Source organism: Camelina sativa, chromosome 15 (assembly GCF_000633955.1).
Source record: "Camelina sativa cultivar DH55 chromosome 15, Cs, whole genome shotgun sequence".
NCBI lineage: Eukaryota > Viridiplantae > Streptophyta > Magnoliopsida > Brassicales > Brassicaceae > Camelina > Camelina sativa.
In genome coordinates, this window is record NC_025699.1 from 5,270,297 (window position 1) to 5,286,297 (window position 16,001).

At 38.2% G+C, this 16,001-nt stretch overlaps 5 protein-coding genes across 9 annotated transcripts; 2 read left to right on the top strand and 3 right to left on the bottom strand.

Annotated features, from left to right (window-relative positions):
• Positions 549-3,214, bottom strand: LOC104745440 (serine carboxypeptidase-like 16). Its single transcript, XM_010466675.2, has 14 exons — positions 2,979-3,214; positions 2,753-2,898; positions 2,592-2,668; positions 2,376-2,498; positions 2,194-2,296; positions 2,066-2,103; positions 1,878-1,979; positions 1,706-1,792; positions 1,560-1,628; positions 1,420-1,491; positions 1,226-1,344; positions 1,003-1,116; positions 884-929; positions 549-779 (listed from the first exon to the last, which is right to left on the bottom strand). Exons 1-14 carry the CDS (start codon positions 3,110-3,112, stop codon positions 699-701), a joined length of 1,311 nt encoding a protein of 436 aa, XP_010464977.1. The 5' UTR covers positions 3,113-3,214; the 3' UTR covers positions 549-698.
• Positions 3,440-6,221, bottom strand: LOC104745441 (serine carboxypeptidase-like 14). The gene is made up of 14 exons (XM_010466676.1): positions 6,011-6,221; positions 5,775-5,920; positions 5,603-5,679; positions 5,387-5,509; positions 5,197-5,299; positions 5,064-5,101; positions 4,859-4,960; positions 4,686-4,772; positions 4,539-4,607; positions 4,364-4,435; positions 4,163-4,281; positions 3,944-4,057; positions 3,800-3,845; positions 3,440-3,714 (listed from the first exon to the last, which is right to left on the bottom strand). Exons 1-14 carry the CDS (start codon positions 6,139-6,141, stop codon positions 3,634-3,636), a joined length of 1,308 nt encoding a protein of 435 aa, XP_010464978.1. The 5' UTR covers positions 6,142-6,221; the 3' UTR covers positions 3,440-3,633.
• LOC104745442 (transcription factor TGA6) lies at positions 6,725-10,975 on the top strand. 5 transcript variants are annotated; one of them, XM_010466685.2, is made up of 11 exons: positions 6,725-6,902; positions 7,340-7,546; positions 8,272-8,454; positions 8,489-8,561; positions 8,653-8,727; positions 8,819-8,878; positions 8,999-9,076; positions 9,447-9,498; positions 9,775-10,046; positions 10,124-10,369; positions 10,492-10,975. In XM_010466685.2, the coding sequence occupies exons 3-11, from the start codon at positions 8,387-8,389 to the stop codon at positions 10,636-10,638; spliced, it is 1,071 nt and encodes a 356-aa protein (XP_010464987.1). In that variant the 5' UTR covers positions 6,725-6,902; positions 7,340-7,546; positions 8,272-8,386; the 3' UTR covers positions 10,639-10,975. The 5 variants fall into 5 exon arrangements, with proteins under 5 accessions (XP_010464987.1, XP_010464984.1, XP_010464983.1 ...); XM_010466682.2 differs by lacking the exon at positions 8,489-8,561 and having other exon boundaries at positions 6,727-6,902; positions 8,272-8,452; positions 10,448-10,975; XM_010466681.2 differs by lacking the exon at positions 8,489-8,561 and having other exon boundaries at positions 6,729-6,902; positions 8,272-8,452.
• Positions 10,990-12,451, bottom strand: LOC104745444 (NADH dehydrogenase [ubiquinone] 1 alpha subcomplex subunit 6). The gene is made up of 2 exons (XM_010466686.2): positions 12,147-12,451; positions 10,990-11,450 (listed from the first exon to the last, which is right to left on the bottom strand). Exons 1-2 carry the CDS (start codon positions 12,363-12,365, stop codon positions 11,268-11,270), a joined length of 402 nt encoding a protein of 133 aa, XP_010464988.1. The 5' UTR covers positions 12,366-12,451; the 3' UTR covers positions 10,990-11,267.
• Positions 12,670-15,387, top strand: LOC104745445 (probable protein arginine N-methyltransferase 3). Its single transcript, XM_010466688.2, has 7 exons — positions 12,670-13,049; positions 13,141-13,617; positions 13,734-13,831; positions 14,108-14,186; positions 14,282-14,521; positions 14,609-14,776; positions 14,857-15,387. Exons 1-7 carry the CDS (start codon positions 12,738-12,740, stop codon positions 15,289-15,291), a joined length of 1,809 nt encoding a protein of 602 aa, XP_010464990.1. The 5' UTR covers positions 12,670-12,737; the 3' UTR covers positions 15,292-15,387.

Sequence of the window (16,001 nt, forward strand, 5' to 3'; positions counted from 1 at the left end):
AGAAGAAGAACTGAAGAATATAGATACCATTAATTCTCTCCAACTTACATCAAATAATGGGTATCCTGCGAAGAGAAAAACAAGAACTATGTTTGCTTCTTGCTTCAAAGCTCAAAGATGGTTCTTAGTACAATAGAAAGTGATCTTAATCCGAAAACGAACTGATGTAAATAAACTAAACAAAATACAAATCAAAGCACAATAATACTTCGTTACAGGTGAGCCTCCTTACTCCACTCACTGACTCAATTCCATCACCCAGGTTTTCGTAATTTGTGTCCTCTACTTTTTGGTCTATCACATAGACTTAAAAAGAAGACAAAAGTTGAAGCCTTGCGACACATCCATTGTGTTCGTTCTCTCTCTCTCTCATACATGTTTTAAACTTTTAATTACGGGAGAACCAACAACAACCGATATCAAGATTTTGTCTGAGGAACTATAGCAGTTGTGAAGGTATTTCAAGATTCTATAAAATTTCATGACTTTATGAGTCTCAAGTGAGCATAATACTTTAGCAGGTACTAGAAAACAAAAAAAGGGTGCATTCTTTCATTCAAAATACTAGTAGAAAACCAAACTAGTAATTCAACAACACCTTTTCAGATGATATACATTATCATCAAAACAACTTAACAAGCACTTTCGGTTCCAACATCATGACAAGATCACACTCCAAGGTTAAATTTTGTGTGTGTTTAAAGAGGTTGGCCACTTATCCACCTCTTGAACAAGATTGAATTCTCCTCTGGTTTATAGTCTAACGTGTGCCCGCCTCCCTATATAATTAAGAAACCAGACCAAACAAACCGATTTTTAAAAACGTGATATAAAAAAGATTTGCATTAATATGTCAACAAAAAAATGTGGATGTAAGAGTTACTTTCACAGTTGCAAATGTCATCTTGTTAGCATACGTCGTTGTGTATCTGCAAATTAAAAACGTTGGGACGAACATGCTTATACAAATGAAAGAAAGAAAAATTGATATTGTATACTTACCCAGCAACTTGATCGAGTATCATCCATGGCCTCCATTTGTCAATAATGGAATAGTTGAGAGATTTTATCCAGTCATGAGTTCCAACGTAAGGTGTTAGCATGTCGTGATCTCCACTATTCACCAGACACACCATGCAATCCAGAAAAAAAGCTTATAGACAACTATAACGAAAGCACAAGCTACTAGCTAGTAGTAAAGAAGTAGTTAATTTTATATACTGACCTGAAGATGAGAGATCGATAGCCTTCAATGCTGTTCTGCTTATGGTACGGTACGCTGCTTTTTATGTCTTTATTGTTTTGCAAACTCCATTTACATCGTTCCCATTTACCTGTAGTACCCTGCAATTAAAAATCCTCATAGAGTTTGGTCATCATAATTTTATCAATGATCAGTCATCTTAACTAGTGATATACCTCCACAACATTAAGTGCTCTGCGTACGGTCTCGTTATTGGCCCAGTATTCAGATAACATAGAACGATACGACTGCCAAAAAAACCTTGTCAATATTCTTCTCTAACTAGTGGCTAGGCCAAAGATACCAAGAAGCTTACATGGCAATCAGGAGATGTAAGGTCACATTTTGGTGCTAGAATAAGGTTTTCATATATTCCAGAAACACACTGTAAATAACCACAAATTCTAAGTTAGTGATTATATTTTTTCACCATTTGCGCCAACTAAATTCCAGATTGTGTACCTTGTCATAGTCTTCAATGTGTTCCAAGCATTCTGTGTTAAGAGGATCTACGACAACATAGTTTCCTCTACAGCTTCTCTTCAAAGACTACAAAGTAAGAGTTTGCTAACTAGCTACTTCATTATTGTGGCAAAATACGAAAGCATCCTATAGATAAATTATGTAACTGTACCTCATATAATTCATCAGAGATGAGTGTCATTCTATGAGCAAATTGAATGCGAGAGTTTATATCAAGATCAGAGTCTGTTACCGGGCTTCCGATCACATAGCCCTGTTGTTGGACGGGCAAACCAAAAAAATCTTCATTCATAAAATGATCCATAAGGTATATAGAAATACTGGAAAACACTGATGAACCTGAAGCCTTATTTGAGGTTTGCAGCATATACAATTTCCTGTGATAAATTGATGAAATAAATGATCAAGAAACTGGAGTCAAAAGAAAAGGGCTTGCATGCATAAGGATTGAAGTGATAAGAACTTACCATTTGAGATTTCTTGAACGATGACCGGAATCATCTTACCAGAATAAGAATTTCCGCCGGCATAGAAAGGATTGGTGAGATACTCAGGATGCTTGGCTAGCCACTGCACAACCAACTCTAAAAATGTCTAAAGAGTAAACACAAATTAATACTTTAGTGGATATCTGATTTTTTCCCATTACTTTACGAAGAAACTCATCGACCCGCTTAGCTGATCTTGTGTCACTTGGTATATCAGCTAGTGGATTTGTTGAGTAGGAGAAGCCAGTCCCAACTGGCTGATCCAAATAGATTATATTCGCAACCTGAAAAGAATCAAAGATCGGTCCACAACTTGAAGAGATGAAGAATAGTTTCATTGAGTTTATAATTAATCATGAATACAACTAGTGTCTAACCTTTGTCCATGAATATGTAGTAGAGACCAACGTGGGGACACTTCCATTGTAGGCCTCAACCTTGAAACCAAGGGGCCCTGATTTTTGTTTTCCAATACAAACAAGTCACTGAATCATTCTGCAGAGACAGATTAGAATGAGCTAAATTGCAGATTTATTACCATTCTCATAAATAAGACCAGTGAAAGAAGAGCAACCAGGTCCTCCACTTAACCAGAGAAGAAGAGGGTCTTGTTCTGGATTTCTCTCAGATTTGATGAAGTAGTAGAACATTTGATCTTCCTCTGCCTCTCCAACACCAATGTACCTTAATCATTTAACTCCAAAACTTAGAATACAGAGTCATACATAAATGATTATAAAGCTACATTATGAAGAGGAACATACCCAGTTTCGAGCTCGAAGGGAAGAGGGCCATCAAAACCAGGAAGATATCTGACGATAGAACTTGAATCAGCATGCTTAGTCAACAGAAGAACCAGTTGAAGCAGCAGCAGCAACTTGTTTATCCAGGAACCCATCCTTTTTTTTTTTTTTTAGTTTTTGAGTTTTATGACAAAAACATCTTTATACTCGAAGAAAACAGAGACGTTGACCCAAACAAATATCTGTTTTGGTCTTTGTTATTGTTCCGTCTGCAACAGGTTAAAGAATAGAAGAAAACTAGGTTTTTGAGATGAAAAGTTGGGCACGTGACAATGCACGTGGAAGGGACAAATTCGCGTGTAACAGGGAGAGACAGATCAAAAGATAAAACAATTTTGGTCAACTTGTTTAAACTATTGTTAAGGTTAACAATCTGTTATCTGTGTATATGTGATGAGTCTTAAATGAGCTTCTTTAGCAGGTGGAGACAAAAGGGTGCATTCTTTAATCAAAGTACACTAGTCACGTTCGCATCACTTTCAAATCTGGGATCTCTCTGTTGTCTTCTGATATATAGTGTAACATGTAACATTTATTTCAGATAAAAAACGAATCAAACCAAACAATTTCCGCTTGAAAATCAATAGGATCATTCCAAATATTACGGTTTGTGTGTTTAAAGAGGTTGGCCACTTATCCACCTCTTGAACAGGATTGCATTTTCCTCTGGTTTATACTCGAACGTGTGCCCGCCTCCCTATAATAAACAAAACCAACTAACCAGTTTAAAAACCTGAGGTTGCATTTTTATGAAAATTAAAAATGTGGACAAAAGAACTTGCTTTCACGGTGGCAAATGTCATCTTATTGGCATAAGTCTTGGTGTATCTGCAAATAACAAAAAGGTTGATCTCGTCGGACGAGCAGCTTACGCAAGTTAAAAACCACAAAAAAAACAGAGAAAAAGAAATAGTATTTATATATACCCGGCGACTTGATCGAGTATCATCCATGGCCTCCATTTTTCAATAATGGAATAGTTGAGAGATGCTATCCATGCTTGTGTTCCAACGAAAGGGATTGTCATATCGTGATCACCGCTATTCAACAGAAACACCATGCCAGAAAACAAACTTATATATACAAGTAAGTAACTAATGAAAAGTACAAGCTTGCTTGCTAAAGAAGTAGTTACATTCGTGTACCTAATGACGAGAGATCGATAGCCTTTGATGCTGTTATTCATATGGTATGGTATGCTACTTTTAATGTCTTTATTACAACGCACACTAAAATCACATCGTTCCCATTTCCCTTTACTCCCCTGAGATCAAAATCATGCATCTTAGGGGTTTGATCAACAGATTTAACCAATGATCTTGTCAAAAAACTTGTCGTATATATACCTTCACAACTTTGAGTGCTCTGCGGACGCTCTCGTTATTAGCCCAATATTCGGATAGCATATACCTATACGTCTGCAAAATTAAACAACCTAGTCAATATTCTTCTGTCATGGTTATAGTTAAGTGGTTTTCTATTGATCTGAAGATAAACATAAATACAAGTTGGCTCGCTTACATAACAATCAGGAGATGTTGTCTCACATTTTGGAGCTACAACGAGTTCATCATATATTCCAGAAACACACTGTAAACAGCCATCACGTTCTAAGTTAGTTATTTTTGTTTTTTACAGTTTGCGTCAACTGAATTGCAGATTGTGTACCTTGTGATAATCTTCAATGAGTTTCAAGCATTCTGTGTTCAGAGGATCTACATTATAGTAGTTTCCTCCACAGCTTCTCTTCATCGACTACAAAGTATGAGATTTGAGCTGGTTAGTTAACTGCTTTGTTGTGGTAACAAGATACTAAATCATCATAGCTTATGTAACTCTACCTCAAAGAGTTCATCAGATATGAGTCCCATTCCATGAGCAAATGGAATGCGAGCGTCTCGATCAGGATCATAGGATGTTAGCGGGTTTCCGATCACATAGCCCTGTTGAAAGGTGGGGCAAACAAAAGTCCTCTTCAGTTCTGAATGCTCTTCTTAAGGTATATGGATATAACGTAAGAAGCAAACATATTAGCTAATAATGAACCTGAAGATTTATTTGAGGTTTGCAGCATATATAATTTCCTGTGGTAAATTGGTAAAAAAACTGATTAAGAACATAGAGTCAAAGTAAAGGGCTTGCATAGGGATTGAAATGGTGGTAGAAGAAACAAAATTACCATTTGAGATTTCTTGAACGATGGCAGGGATCACCTTACCGGAATAAGAATTTCCGGCGACATAGAAAGGGTTGGAGAAATACTCAGGATGCTTAGCTAGCCACTGCACAACAAATCACCAAAAACAGTTTAAAAAAAAGAAAGAAAAGCCTTTAAAAGTCAATGTAGATGCTTTGAGTTTTCACTTTACCTTACGAACAAACTCGTTGACCCGCTTAGCTGATCCTGTGTCACTTGGTATATCAGCAAGTGGATTTGTTGAGTAGGAAAAGCCAGTACAAACAGGCTGATCTAAATAGATAATATTCGCAACCTGAAAAGAATCAAAGATCGGTTCCACAGCTTAAAGAGATGAAGAATAGTTTCATTAGTTGTGTTTGTAATCAGGAAGACAACTTATTTTTACCTTAGTCCATGAATATGTAGTAGAAACCAACGTGGGAACACTTCCATTGTAAGTCTCAACCTTGAAAGCAAGAGGACCTGTTTTGTTTTTTTTGTTTTTTTTTTCAATTCAAACAAGTCACTGAATAGTCTGCGGAGAGACATGAGAATGAGTTAAGAATTTATTTTGTTACCATTCTCATAAACAAGACCAGAGAAAGAAGAGCAGCCAGGTCCTCCAGTTAACCATACAAGAAGAGGATCTTGTTCTGGATTACTCTCAGACTTGATGAAATAGTAGAACAGTTGATCTTCATCTGCCTCTCCGACACCAATATACCTTCATGATTTTAACTCCAAAAAACTCAGAACACAGAGTCAACGTTATAATTAAGAGTGATAAGAAGATGAGGATGCAGAGGAACAGAACCCGGTTTCGAGCTCGAAGGGAAGAGGGCCTTCAAAACCAGGTAGAGATGTGATGGTAGAACCAGAATCAGCATGTTGAATCAACACAAACGCAAGCTGGAGAAGCAGCAACTTGAATATCCTTGAAGCCATTCTTTTTTGGCCGTTGAGGCGTTGACCCTTACAATGCTGGAACCTTTTCTGTTGAGAATCAGTTTATCTTTAAGTCTAAACCTGAGACATTTGGGCACGTGAGAATGTACTTGGAAGGGACAACATGGCGTGTAATTAAATGCTTTGCAGATTATTGAACATGGGAGAAAACCGGTAAAAGACAAAATTATTGTTTCGACGATATTAGCATTGCCTGAAATACCGATGATCGAGGAGAAAAGTATATTATGGGGTTACTTTTTAAACTTTTACTGGTAAGGTTAACATATGTGCATGAGTTTGTTGATTACTCTCAGTCTCAGACTTGATGAAGTAATAGAACATCTTCATCTGCCTCTCCAACACCAATATACCTTCGTAAATTAACTCCAAAAACAGAGGCGTTGAGCCGTTGAGCCGCCGTTGAGCCGTTGACCCTAAAAAAGATGGAATCTTTTCGGTTGAGTATCGGTTTAACCATATAAACCGGTCGATTGCCATATCTAAAAAAAACCTAAACCTTGCAGTAGGAGATACTTTGTAATTTTAAGAATATATAAGTTAATTGGTGGTAATAAGAATAGTATGGGGGTTAAGTTTGCAATTTCCCGTTCGATGTTCTTTTGGGGATGGTGGGTTTTTTGTAGACAAAACGACGTCTCGGTGATTGAATCTACGGGATCGTGTCTCTCTCTGCTTTGCTTCCTTCAATCCGATTTCGGACAACCTTATTTACTCAGACAGAAGATTTCATTTCTCTGGTGAGCTTCTTGCTTTCTCCAACTCTTCTTTATCCTTTGGTGTTTGTTTTTATTTTTCTTTGTCTGAAGTTTCCTTTGTTCTTTGTTTTACTTTTGTGATTGGAAAGCTTACCTTNTTTTTTTTTTTTTTTTTTTTGTTTTCTTTTACTTTGTGTGTTTGCCTTGGAAATTAAGACCTAGTTGACTTTCACAAGCTTTGAAAGTATCAAACTTTTTTGTTTGTTGACGTTTTCAGCTACTAAAATCCATCTAATTCTCTTGGGAAATTATTGGATTTCAAATATTAGTATGCTTTGAATTTCACTGTGTCTGTTGAATTCTGATAAGAGAAAAGATTTTGAATCCTCTGTTGTCAGTTATTGATTTGAGTGATGAGCTGCTATAAGCTTATTTCTCGCTTGTGTTAGATTTTGAATCCGCTGTAATTATTGTTTCAGTCGATGTTAGTACTTCAACCGTTCTCTTCGTTACGACTCCAATTCCTAAAAAGACTCAGTTAGTTGAGCTACTGCAGTGTGACTTAAGCCAATTTCAGTCAGCCAATTGATTCTTGTGAGTGTGCCTAAATTCCAAACTGAGGCAGCTTTTTGTCTCTGCAGTTACATGAATTCCACTAGTGTTGACTTCGATCTATTGGCTAAGAGGTATGTCTGAACGTAGTTAATCAATCTTTGAGGAATTTTGGACTTTTCGGAACTACTTGTTTGGTTGGATAGAATTATATTGGGTTTGCTTTCTTCTCGGTGCCTCAGTCAGTTGCTTTGGTAAACTGGAGTCGTCTAGCAGTATATTAAGTTTGCTACAAAATTGTATCTCTTTTCCTTTATATCCCTGACATATACATAGTATTATTTCTCCTTTCAAGTGATCTTTTACATTCAGTTAGCTTTGGCTTGCAATCTCGATTTCTTCTTCGTCTTTGGCATCTAAGGTGGTTTTGGGGTAGGATTTAGAGCATTAATTTTCGTTGCGAAAGAGCTTCTTGTTAGATGCCAAGCCTTGATTTTCTGTCTATACAGATGCCCTTAAGCTCCTTCTCTTGTTATCAGTATCTTTGTGATCATCAAGGGTTCTTATTTTCTCTTCGAGTATCCTGCTTTAAGATTCCGTATGTCTTTCAGTTACCTTTGCTTGCTATGTCTATAAGAGCATTGATTTTTCGTTGCGAACGAGTTTTTGTGGATTATATATAGTTATGGTAGCAAAAAAAATGGTACTTTAACTGTTTCAGCACAGTCAATGGTTCACTGGTTGTTCCTTTTCCATATGTATTGGTTGTTTTCGTAAGGTGTGTTTAGTTCTCTTCTGTTTTAATGTTTATTTACCCTGGTATCTGATAATTTCCTTCATCTTCATTTCCTCTTGGCAGTCCTTGCTTCCTCTAGTGTAAAACTTTACACTAGAGGTAAATCACATAAATTGCCACAGCAAAAGGGAGCACAAGTGGATAGTCTCTGAGTCAAGTAAATACTATAGAAAGTAATATGGCTGATACTAGTTCAAGGACTGATGTCTCAACTGATGGCGATACAGATCATAGAGATCAGGGGGTTAGCTCGTAATCTGCATCTACTCGTTTTATTATCGTATTTTCTCGAAAATGTCACTCGTGGGAGGCTTGCACCGGGTTCCCTTGGTAAAACTTGGGACGATCTACCGGTAGAGCCAAATCCACAGGACAAATCATTTGTTTTTGTTCGTCAACGAGGCAAAATTTGAATGACATAGTAATTCCTGATGTTAATTGCAGTCTGAGAGAGGGCAAATGATGCTTGCTGCTGCGTCTGATTCCAGTGACCGATCAAAGGATAAGTTGGATCAAAAGGTGATAAATTCTTCTCTGTGGATGAACAAGTATCTGTTTGTATTGCGCATATTCGTAATCTGTTTTGTTTCCCTTTTATTTTGATCCATAGACCCTTCGTAGGCTTGCTCAAAATCGGGAGGCAGCAAGAAAAAGCCGATTGAGAAAGAAGGTACATCTTGCATCTGTTCTTGTTTTGGTATCTCTTATGTATTCCTCTTACTTCTTTGCAACATCTCTAGAAGCATGTCTATATGCCATTACATTAAAAAATTTATTGTTTCCTCCATAGGCGTATGTTCAGCAGCTGGAGAATAGTCGATTAAAGCTGACTCAACTTGAGCAGGAGCTGCAAAGAGCAAGACAGCAGGTTTTACTTTACTTTCCTATTTTGTTTGATTCTGATTAAGTAACTCTTTATAAAGAAGATAAAAGAGACCTCAGCCAAGGCCTAATGCCAGTTCAACTTATAACGAATAGTTAATTAACAAGTTAGTTGAGTCTTGGATTAGCTAAAGTAGAGGAGGTAACAGAATTATGGGTCATAGATAGTTTTGTTGGTTAAAGGTGGTAATGCTCTAAAAGTAATCCTTAGGTCCTTCTGGTCTGTTCATTGGATCCTGAAAGTATAAAGAGAATTCTATTCTGGTTCTTATCAGATTCGTTGTGATGACTGTATATCTGTCCCTTCTGCATACATAAATTCTATATATATAATTTTCTTTCCTTTTCAATTTTAGGGCGTTTTCATCTCAAGTTCAGGAGACCAAGCTCATTCTACTGGTGGAAATGGTAGGTTGTTTCTTCTCTGTTAGTTTTCACTTTTCAGATTGATCCTTTTAGTTTGTTTATAGGTAAGATAAGTGCATATATATACTCTACTCGTTATCAGCATAAGTCATCTATAATAATCAGCATAAATTATTAGAGTGATGATATGGATAAGAAATTAAAGTAATGGTGATATAAATACTGAAGTTCATATAGTTCGCGCTGGTGTAGGCTGAGGTCTGCAAGGTGTAAGTATTGTGGGTTTGTTCTTGATCTAGTATACTTGTCTTTCTGCAGGGGCATTGGCATTTGATGCCGAACATTCACGGTGGCTTGAAGAAAAGAACAAGCAAATGAATGAGCTGAGATCTGCCCTGAATGCTCATGCAGGTGATACTGAGCTCCGGACAATTGTAGATGGAGTGATGGCTCACTATGAGGAGCTTTTCAGGATTAAGAGCAATGCAGCTAAGAATGATGTGTTCCATTTGTTATCTGGAATGTGGAAAACACCAGCTGAGAGATGTTTCTTGTGGCTTGGCGGGTTCCGCTCATCCGAACTTCTCAAGGTAATCTCTTTACAAGTTCACAGAGAAAATTTTGATGGTCAGACCAATTTAAATGAGTCGGTATGTTTTCACAACAGCTTCTTGCGAATCAGCTAGAGCCCATGACCGAACGACAGGTAATGGGCTTGAATAGCTTGCAGCAGACGTCGCAGCAGGCGGAAGATGCCCTATCTCAAGGGATGGAGAGTCTACAGCAATCCCTAGCTGATACTTTATCCAGTGGTACTCTTGGTTCCACTTCATCTGATAATGTTGCGAGCTACATGGGTCAGATGGCCATGGCAATGGGGCAGTTAGGCACCCTTGAAGGATTCATCCGCCAGGTACGTTTGAGATGTGGATACTATCGTGAGATATATAACGAGCTTGCGATGTTACAAAGAAATAAATCTTATATATAGGAATCTGTCTGTAATGGAGTTCATAGGGCATTTCTTGGTGGCAGGCTGATAACTTGAGGCTGCAAACGCTGCAGCAGATGCTTAGAGTGTTAACAACGCGTCAGTCAGCTCGTGCTCTTCTTGCCATACACGATTATTCATCTCGACTACGTGCTCTTAGTTCCTTGTGGCTTGCCCGGCCACGAGAGTGATACACAAGAATAAAGCTCTTCTGAGCTCTATACATAATCTTATGACTCAAATAGGGAGGGATACTCCTTCCAAGAGATCACAAAGCAAGGCCTTCTAGGATTCTTACCAAAAGCAATATTTTGGGAAAGAAGACTGCAGATTTTGAAAGACTTTGAGTGTGGTGTGTGTTGTAATCTTTAGCCATCAGGTTGTGTAGTTTATAGAGAGTGAATGTTTATAGGTCTTTGAATATTGAAAGCAGATAGGTCATCAGTGTAACGAACATGACAGAAGGTGGGATCCTTTCAGGAACTTCGATTGTATGATCAAATCTCAAACAGACCAATTCAATTTATATAGAGAGTTCAAAAAAGAGAGCAGATTGTGTATCTTGAAATCATATAAAGATTTGCCCATCAAACACTGTCACAGATAAAATTTCACAGAGGTTTGGCTAGTACTATGTATAACCAGCCTGAGTCAGAGAAAATGCTCATACAAATGAAAAGATCTAATTATTTTCGGGAAGAAGATTTCTTCCAAAAGTCGACAATACAATACTGGCAAGGCTTATGCAAAACTTGAGCATGAACTGAAGCAGCATAACCAGTACAGCTTATGTGAAACTTGAAAAGTAAACATCACCAGTTCAAAAGTAGTTGCTGGTGTAGAAATTCTTGAGAAAATCAGTTCTCCCTTGATCCTTGTTTCCAGTATTCTGCACGAGTCCTTCACCTACCACATATTGACCAATGATGTGATGGCGCTGCTTTGCATGATCCACAATGTCAGTCAGCTCTTCCATTCCTTTGAATAATAGAAGATCAATTACCTGCAGAAGAAACACCTCAATCAGGACTAGATTACATTCTAAAATCACCTTAAAAGACAGCCAACCAAAAAAAAAAAAACCCCCCAAGATCACTACAATCATACTCAAGAAGATGCTATCAATTGATATTTCAAAATACAAACAAATCACCACACAAAGCAAATATTAACACCAAAAGCCAACAACCCTGTTAGTCATATTACGCTATTAAGTATATAATGTAGTAGCGGGTTTAGTCTATTGATGACAACAGACTCGCCTATGAAAGAATACAAATGCAAAGAAGAGTCTTTGATGCCAGACACAAAGGAACCACAAGGTAACAAAGCTTAAGCAGAATATAACAAGTAAAGCTCCCACCTTTTCACTCTTAAGAAATCAACACCCAGCGCCCAATCCACAAGACACTTTTATTGTTCATAAGATTAGACTACCCATAAATCAAGGCTTTGTTGGCATAAACTACTTCCCTAAATTCCAAACGGTTAAAGGTGTAAGCTTTTTCACAAAGCAGAAACAAACTCTAAATCAGCTTTAACAAATGAGAAAAAAGCTCATTGCTTGGTCAATGTGGTAACCAATCCAATCCTACCAAGGCGCATGACCAATTAGGGGAGACTAAATGATCCCATCTCCGGCAATCGAAGAGAGGACCCTGGCCTCGTGGGTTAATCAGAGTGAAATTATGGGAGGTACCTTCGGGTCGGTGATGTGAGCGTTGTTCCGAATCTGAGCAGAGATTGCAAATCGGAGCTGAGAAGGAGCGACAACATCTTGAAGATTGTAAATGTCCATGATTGTGGGGATAGATCTACAGGCAGCTCTAAAGAAATCGAAAACACGGCGACGAGCTTCCGTCAGGTTAGCTGAGTTCGGTGGTACACCAATCTTCCTCAACGTGAAAGGTGCCGCCATTTTCTGATCTTATCGAATCGCGAATTTTGTCTACCTGAGAAAAAACACAGTTACCGGATTTGAGAATGGGAACCATCGGAGACTATCTGATTGCTTCCACAGTTATCTAACGACGTCGTTTCGAACTAAGTGACTATTGGGCTTATAGGCCTATCGTTTCAGACTAAGTTGCTAATGGGCTAATGGGCTCTTAAGGTGGGGAGACGACAAGTCGTAATTATTTCCGGTTAGTTTCGGTTTACTCTCTGGATTTAAGTCAGATTTGATTGAACCAAAAAGGTTAGGAAAGTAATTTGCATACAATCCCGCCGGGGTGTCTCCGCTTCTTAAACCTCTCTTGAGAACTTAGCGCCGTACTGATTTATACTTTTCATGTCGGCGACAATGGTGAAGGACGAGATTCTCAACTACAGCGATGATGAAGAAGATAACTTCTCGGAAGACGGAGACTGGGGAGATTGGAAAGCAGACGATAATGGCGTCGGAGTGGGAGGAGGAGATGAGGAAGACGACGGCTCCGAATCTGATTTCCTGTGTTTGTTTTGCGATTCTCACTACACTTCCTGTGATTCGCTCTTCGAACACTGTCGTCTGAGCCACGGGTTTGATTTTCGTAGCGTTAGAAAGGAACTGAAGCTCGATTTCTACTCTTCGTTTAAGCTCATCAATTACATCCGCTCACAGGTTTGTGTTGTTTTTTCTTCTTGCTTCTTCTTTTTTGCTTTCTAAAGTTTTGTTATTTTTCTTAAAGTTGATTCCTTTTTAATGCAACCAGGTGGCTGAGTACAAATGTTTGAGTTGGAGGATTGAAGCTGGTGATTTCAAGGATGTTAAGTTTCCTTGGGATGAAGAGAAGTATCTGAAGCCTTTTTTGCAGGATGATTCGCTTTTGTACTCATTTGCTGATGATGAGGAAGATGAAGAAGAAGAAGACACGTTTGACAGAGACGAAGCGATGGAGGATTTGGAGAAGCTTGGGGATTTAAGCATTGATGTTGAGGCTTTAGGGGAGACCTCAATGTCGAGCAGTGATAAAAGCAATATAAATGGAAGTAAGGATGTGAATTTGCTCTCTAACTGTAATGGCATGAAGGAGCAAAGTTCTGCGGGTGATTTGATAGTCAATGGGAAAGATGCAGAACCAAAGGTTTGTGATGGAAGACTAGTTAATAGGAACATTAGAAAGGTGAATGAAAACTATTTTGGATCTTATAGTTCGTTCGGCATTCACAAGGAGATGCTTAGTGATAAGGTAATGCACTAATCTTTTCTGGAATCATGTTCACATTAAGTAACTTGCACTTGCAGATTATGACCACTGTCTGTCCGCTGTCAGATTTTATTCAATTTTTCTGATGTTTGTAACAGGTTAGAACAGAAGCATACCGAGATGCACTTATGAAGAATCCTACTCTCTTGAGTGGCTCTGTTGTAATGGATGTTGGTTGTGGAACTGGGATATTGAGGTGAGTTAGTAGCTATCTTTCTCACTCTCTAGTGGATATCTCGTTTAGGTTTCTTCTCATACTCTTAGGGAAACTTATCCCTCATTTTCAGCAGTTGCATCTTGTTTTTAAGGCTAAATCATGTGATTGAACTTGTTATATAGTCTTCTTATCTGGTGGTACTGTTTATCTCTTTTGTTTCATATTCTGAAGGCTTCTTTGATTATTTAAGTCATACTGTTGGTACTTCCTTATTTTTAGTGTGCATGTAATAACCAATTTATCCTTTTTCTGCAGTCTCTTTGCTGCTAAAGCTGGGGCTTCAAGGGTAGTTGCAGTTGAAGCTAGTGAGAAGATGGCCAAAGTTGCAACTAAGGTTACCTTTTTCTACCTGCTACAAGATTTTCATTATTTGTCTTTTTCCCTCGTATATATTTATTCTTTGCCTGGTTGACGATTTTTTGCAACCAGATTGCGAAGGATAACAAAGTATTCAATGACAACGAGCATAATGGGGTACTTGAAGTTGCACACTCAATGGTTGAAGAGCTAGATAAGTCGATACAGATCGAACCTCATAGTGTTGATGTGTTAGTCAGCGAATGGATGGGATACTGCCTTTTATATGAATCAATGCTCAGTTCTGTGCTCTATGCAAGAGATCGGTGGTTGAAACCTGGAGGTGCAATCCTCCCTGACACGGCCACCATGGTAAAAACTTATCTTTTGCCCTTCAAATGTTGTCTTTCTCGTGAAAATCGTCTTGATGAGTTTTATCTCTTTTTCTTCTTGGATTAGTATGTTGCGGGATTTGGAAAAGGTGCCACAAGTCTTCCTTTCTGGGAAGATGTTTATGGCTTTGACATGTCTTCAATTGGTAAGGAAATTCTTGAAGATACTGCTCGACTTCCCATTGTTGACGTTATAGAGGAGCGTGATTTAGTGACAGAGCCCGCCCTTCTTCAGGTTTGAAAGGTCAAACTTCTGTGGTTTTGCCAGAAAAAAAAAACTTTGAAATTAATTTCCTTGTATTTCTATTTTTCTAGACATTTGACCTGGCTACCATGAAACCGGATGAAGTGGATTTCACAGCAACCGCAACGCTGGAGCCCATTGAGTCAGAAGCAAAAACTAGGTTGTGCCATGGTGTTGTGCTGTGGTTCGACACAGGTTTCACCAATAGGTTCTGCAAGGAAAACCCGACTGTACTATCTACATCACCCTACACCCCCCCAACACACTGGGCTCAGACAGTCTTAACTTTTCAAGAACCAATCACAATGGCACCAGCCTCACTTCTGACTGGTGATGACAGAAGAGGAGACATTGGAACCGAAGAGCTTCCTGCCTCAAGCATTCATCTGCGTGTGAGTGTTGCACGATCGTATGAGCATCGCAGCATTGACGTGTCCTTAGAGGCTACTGGGCTGAGCTCAAAGGGTCAGAAGCGTCGTTGGCCAATTCAGATATTTAATCTATGAATGTTATTGTAGCCATTGTAAGAATCTTTTCATCAATTTTGCCGAGGATCTTTTCATAAGTTGCAAGATTGTTAAATTATTTGCTAAATTTAGAAAGTTTTAGTAAGATGAGCTTGCTAGAGCATTAAGTTCATCTGAAATCTGACATAAATTGTTGTCTTGCGACGTAAATTTATAGAGAGATGGAGAAGGAAAGACAGGCACCTATTCAATACAGACAATTCTAAATATATTTACAGTTAAGGAATTGCTTTTGCCTCTTTGTAAGCAGTGGCAGTTGATAACAAAATCAAACATTTACCAGAGGAGACTAGACCGAAAACAAGGCCAAGGATTAAAGTAGAAACTTCTGTCCACTGCCCAAACTCTATTACAAATGATGGCCTTACATTTCTAGTATACTCCGTATTGCTAATCACGTAATTTGTTTGTTATTAACCGTATCCAATAAATAATTTAAAAAGCCTATTTATATATATAGTGGAAAACAAATTTAGTTAGAATGATACAGTTAAAATTAAAGAGTGAAAAAAAGAAAACATTTATTAACGCTTATTAAGACTGACTTAACTTAGATAGATAAGAAAAAGAAACCACAAAGAGATCCATCCGCTCATAGCCTGAGGTGATCACTATAAACTAGAAAGCTAAACATAAAAGCAAACTCTGCAACATAGGATTTACAGATGCTATAGTTGAAGAGAAGTTGG

Excerpts from the sequence above, each read along its gene's own strand:
- LOC104745444 (XM_010466686.2), bottom strand. The coding sequence starts at position 12,365 with ATGGCGGCACCTTTCACGTTGAGGAAGATTGGTGTACCACCGAACTCA. Across the intron at positions 11,451-12,146 it reads CTCACATCACCGACCCGAAG|GTAATTGATCTTCTATTATT; the intron begins GTACCTCCCATA and ends TTTCTTCTGCAG.
- LOC104745445 (XM_010466688.2), top strand. The coding sequence starts at position 12,738 with ATGTCGGCGACAATGGTGAAGGACGAGATTCTCAACTACAGCGATGAT. Across the intron at positions 14,187-14,281 it reads TGGCCAAAGTTGCAACTAAG|ATTGCGAAGGATAACAAAGT; the intron begins GTTACCTTTTTC and ends TTTTGCAACCAG. Across the intron at positions 14,777-14,856 it reads CAGAGCCCGCCCTTCTTCAG|ACATTTGACCTGGCTACCAT; the intron begins GTTTGAAAGGTC and ends CTATTTTTCTAG.
- LOC104745440 (XM_010466675.2), bottom strand. The coding sequence starts at position 3,112 with ATGGGTTCCTGGATAAACAAGTTGCTGCTGCTGCTTCAACTGGTTCTT. Across the intron at positions 2,104-2,193 it reads CGTTCAAGAAATCTCAAATG|GAAATTGTATATGCTGCAAA; the intron begins GTAAGTTCTTAT and ends AATTTATCACAG. Across the intron at positions 1,345-1,419 it reads GAGCACTTAATGTTGTGGAG|GGTACTACAGGTAAATGGGA; the intron begins GTATATCACTAG and ends TTTTAATTGCAG.
- LOC104745441 (XM_010466676.1), bottom strand. The coding sequence starts at position 6,141 with ATGGCTTCAAGGATATTCAAGTTGCTGCTTCTCCAGCTTGCGTTTGTG. Across the intron at positions 4,961-5,063 it reads AACCTCAAATAAATCTTCAG|GGCTATGTGATCGGAAACCC; the intron begins GTTCATTATTAG and ends ACCTTTCAACAG. Across the intron at positions 4,436-4,538 it reads CAACATCTCCTGATTGTTAT|ACGTATAGGTATATGCTATC; the intron begins GTAAGCGAGCCA and ends TTAATTTTGCAG.
- LOC104745442 (XM_010466685.2), top strand. The coding sequence starts at position 8,387 with ATGGCTGATACTAGTTCAAGGACTGATGTCTCAACTGATGGCGATACA. Across the intron at positions 8,728-8,818 it reads AGGATAAGTTGGATCAAAAG|ACCCTTCGTAGGCTTGCTCA; the intron begins GTGATAAATTCT and ends TTTGATCCATAG. Across the intron at positions 10,047-10,123 it reads GCTCATCCGAACTTCTCAAG|CTTCTTGCGAATCAGCTAGA; the intron begins GTAATCTCTTTA and ends TTTTCACAACAG.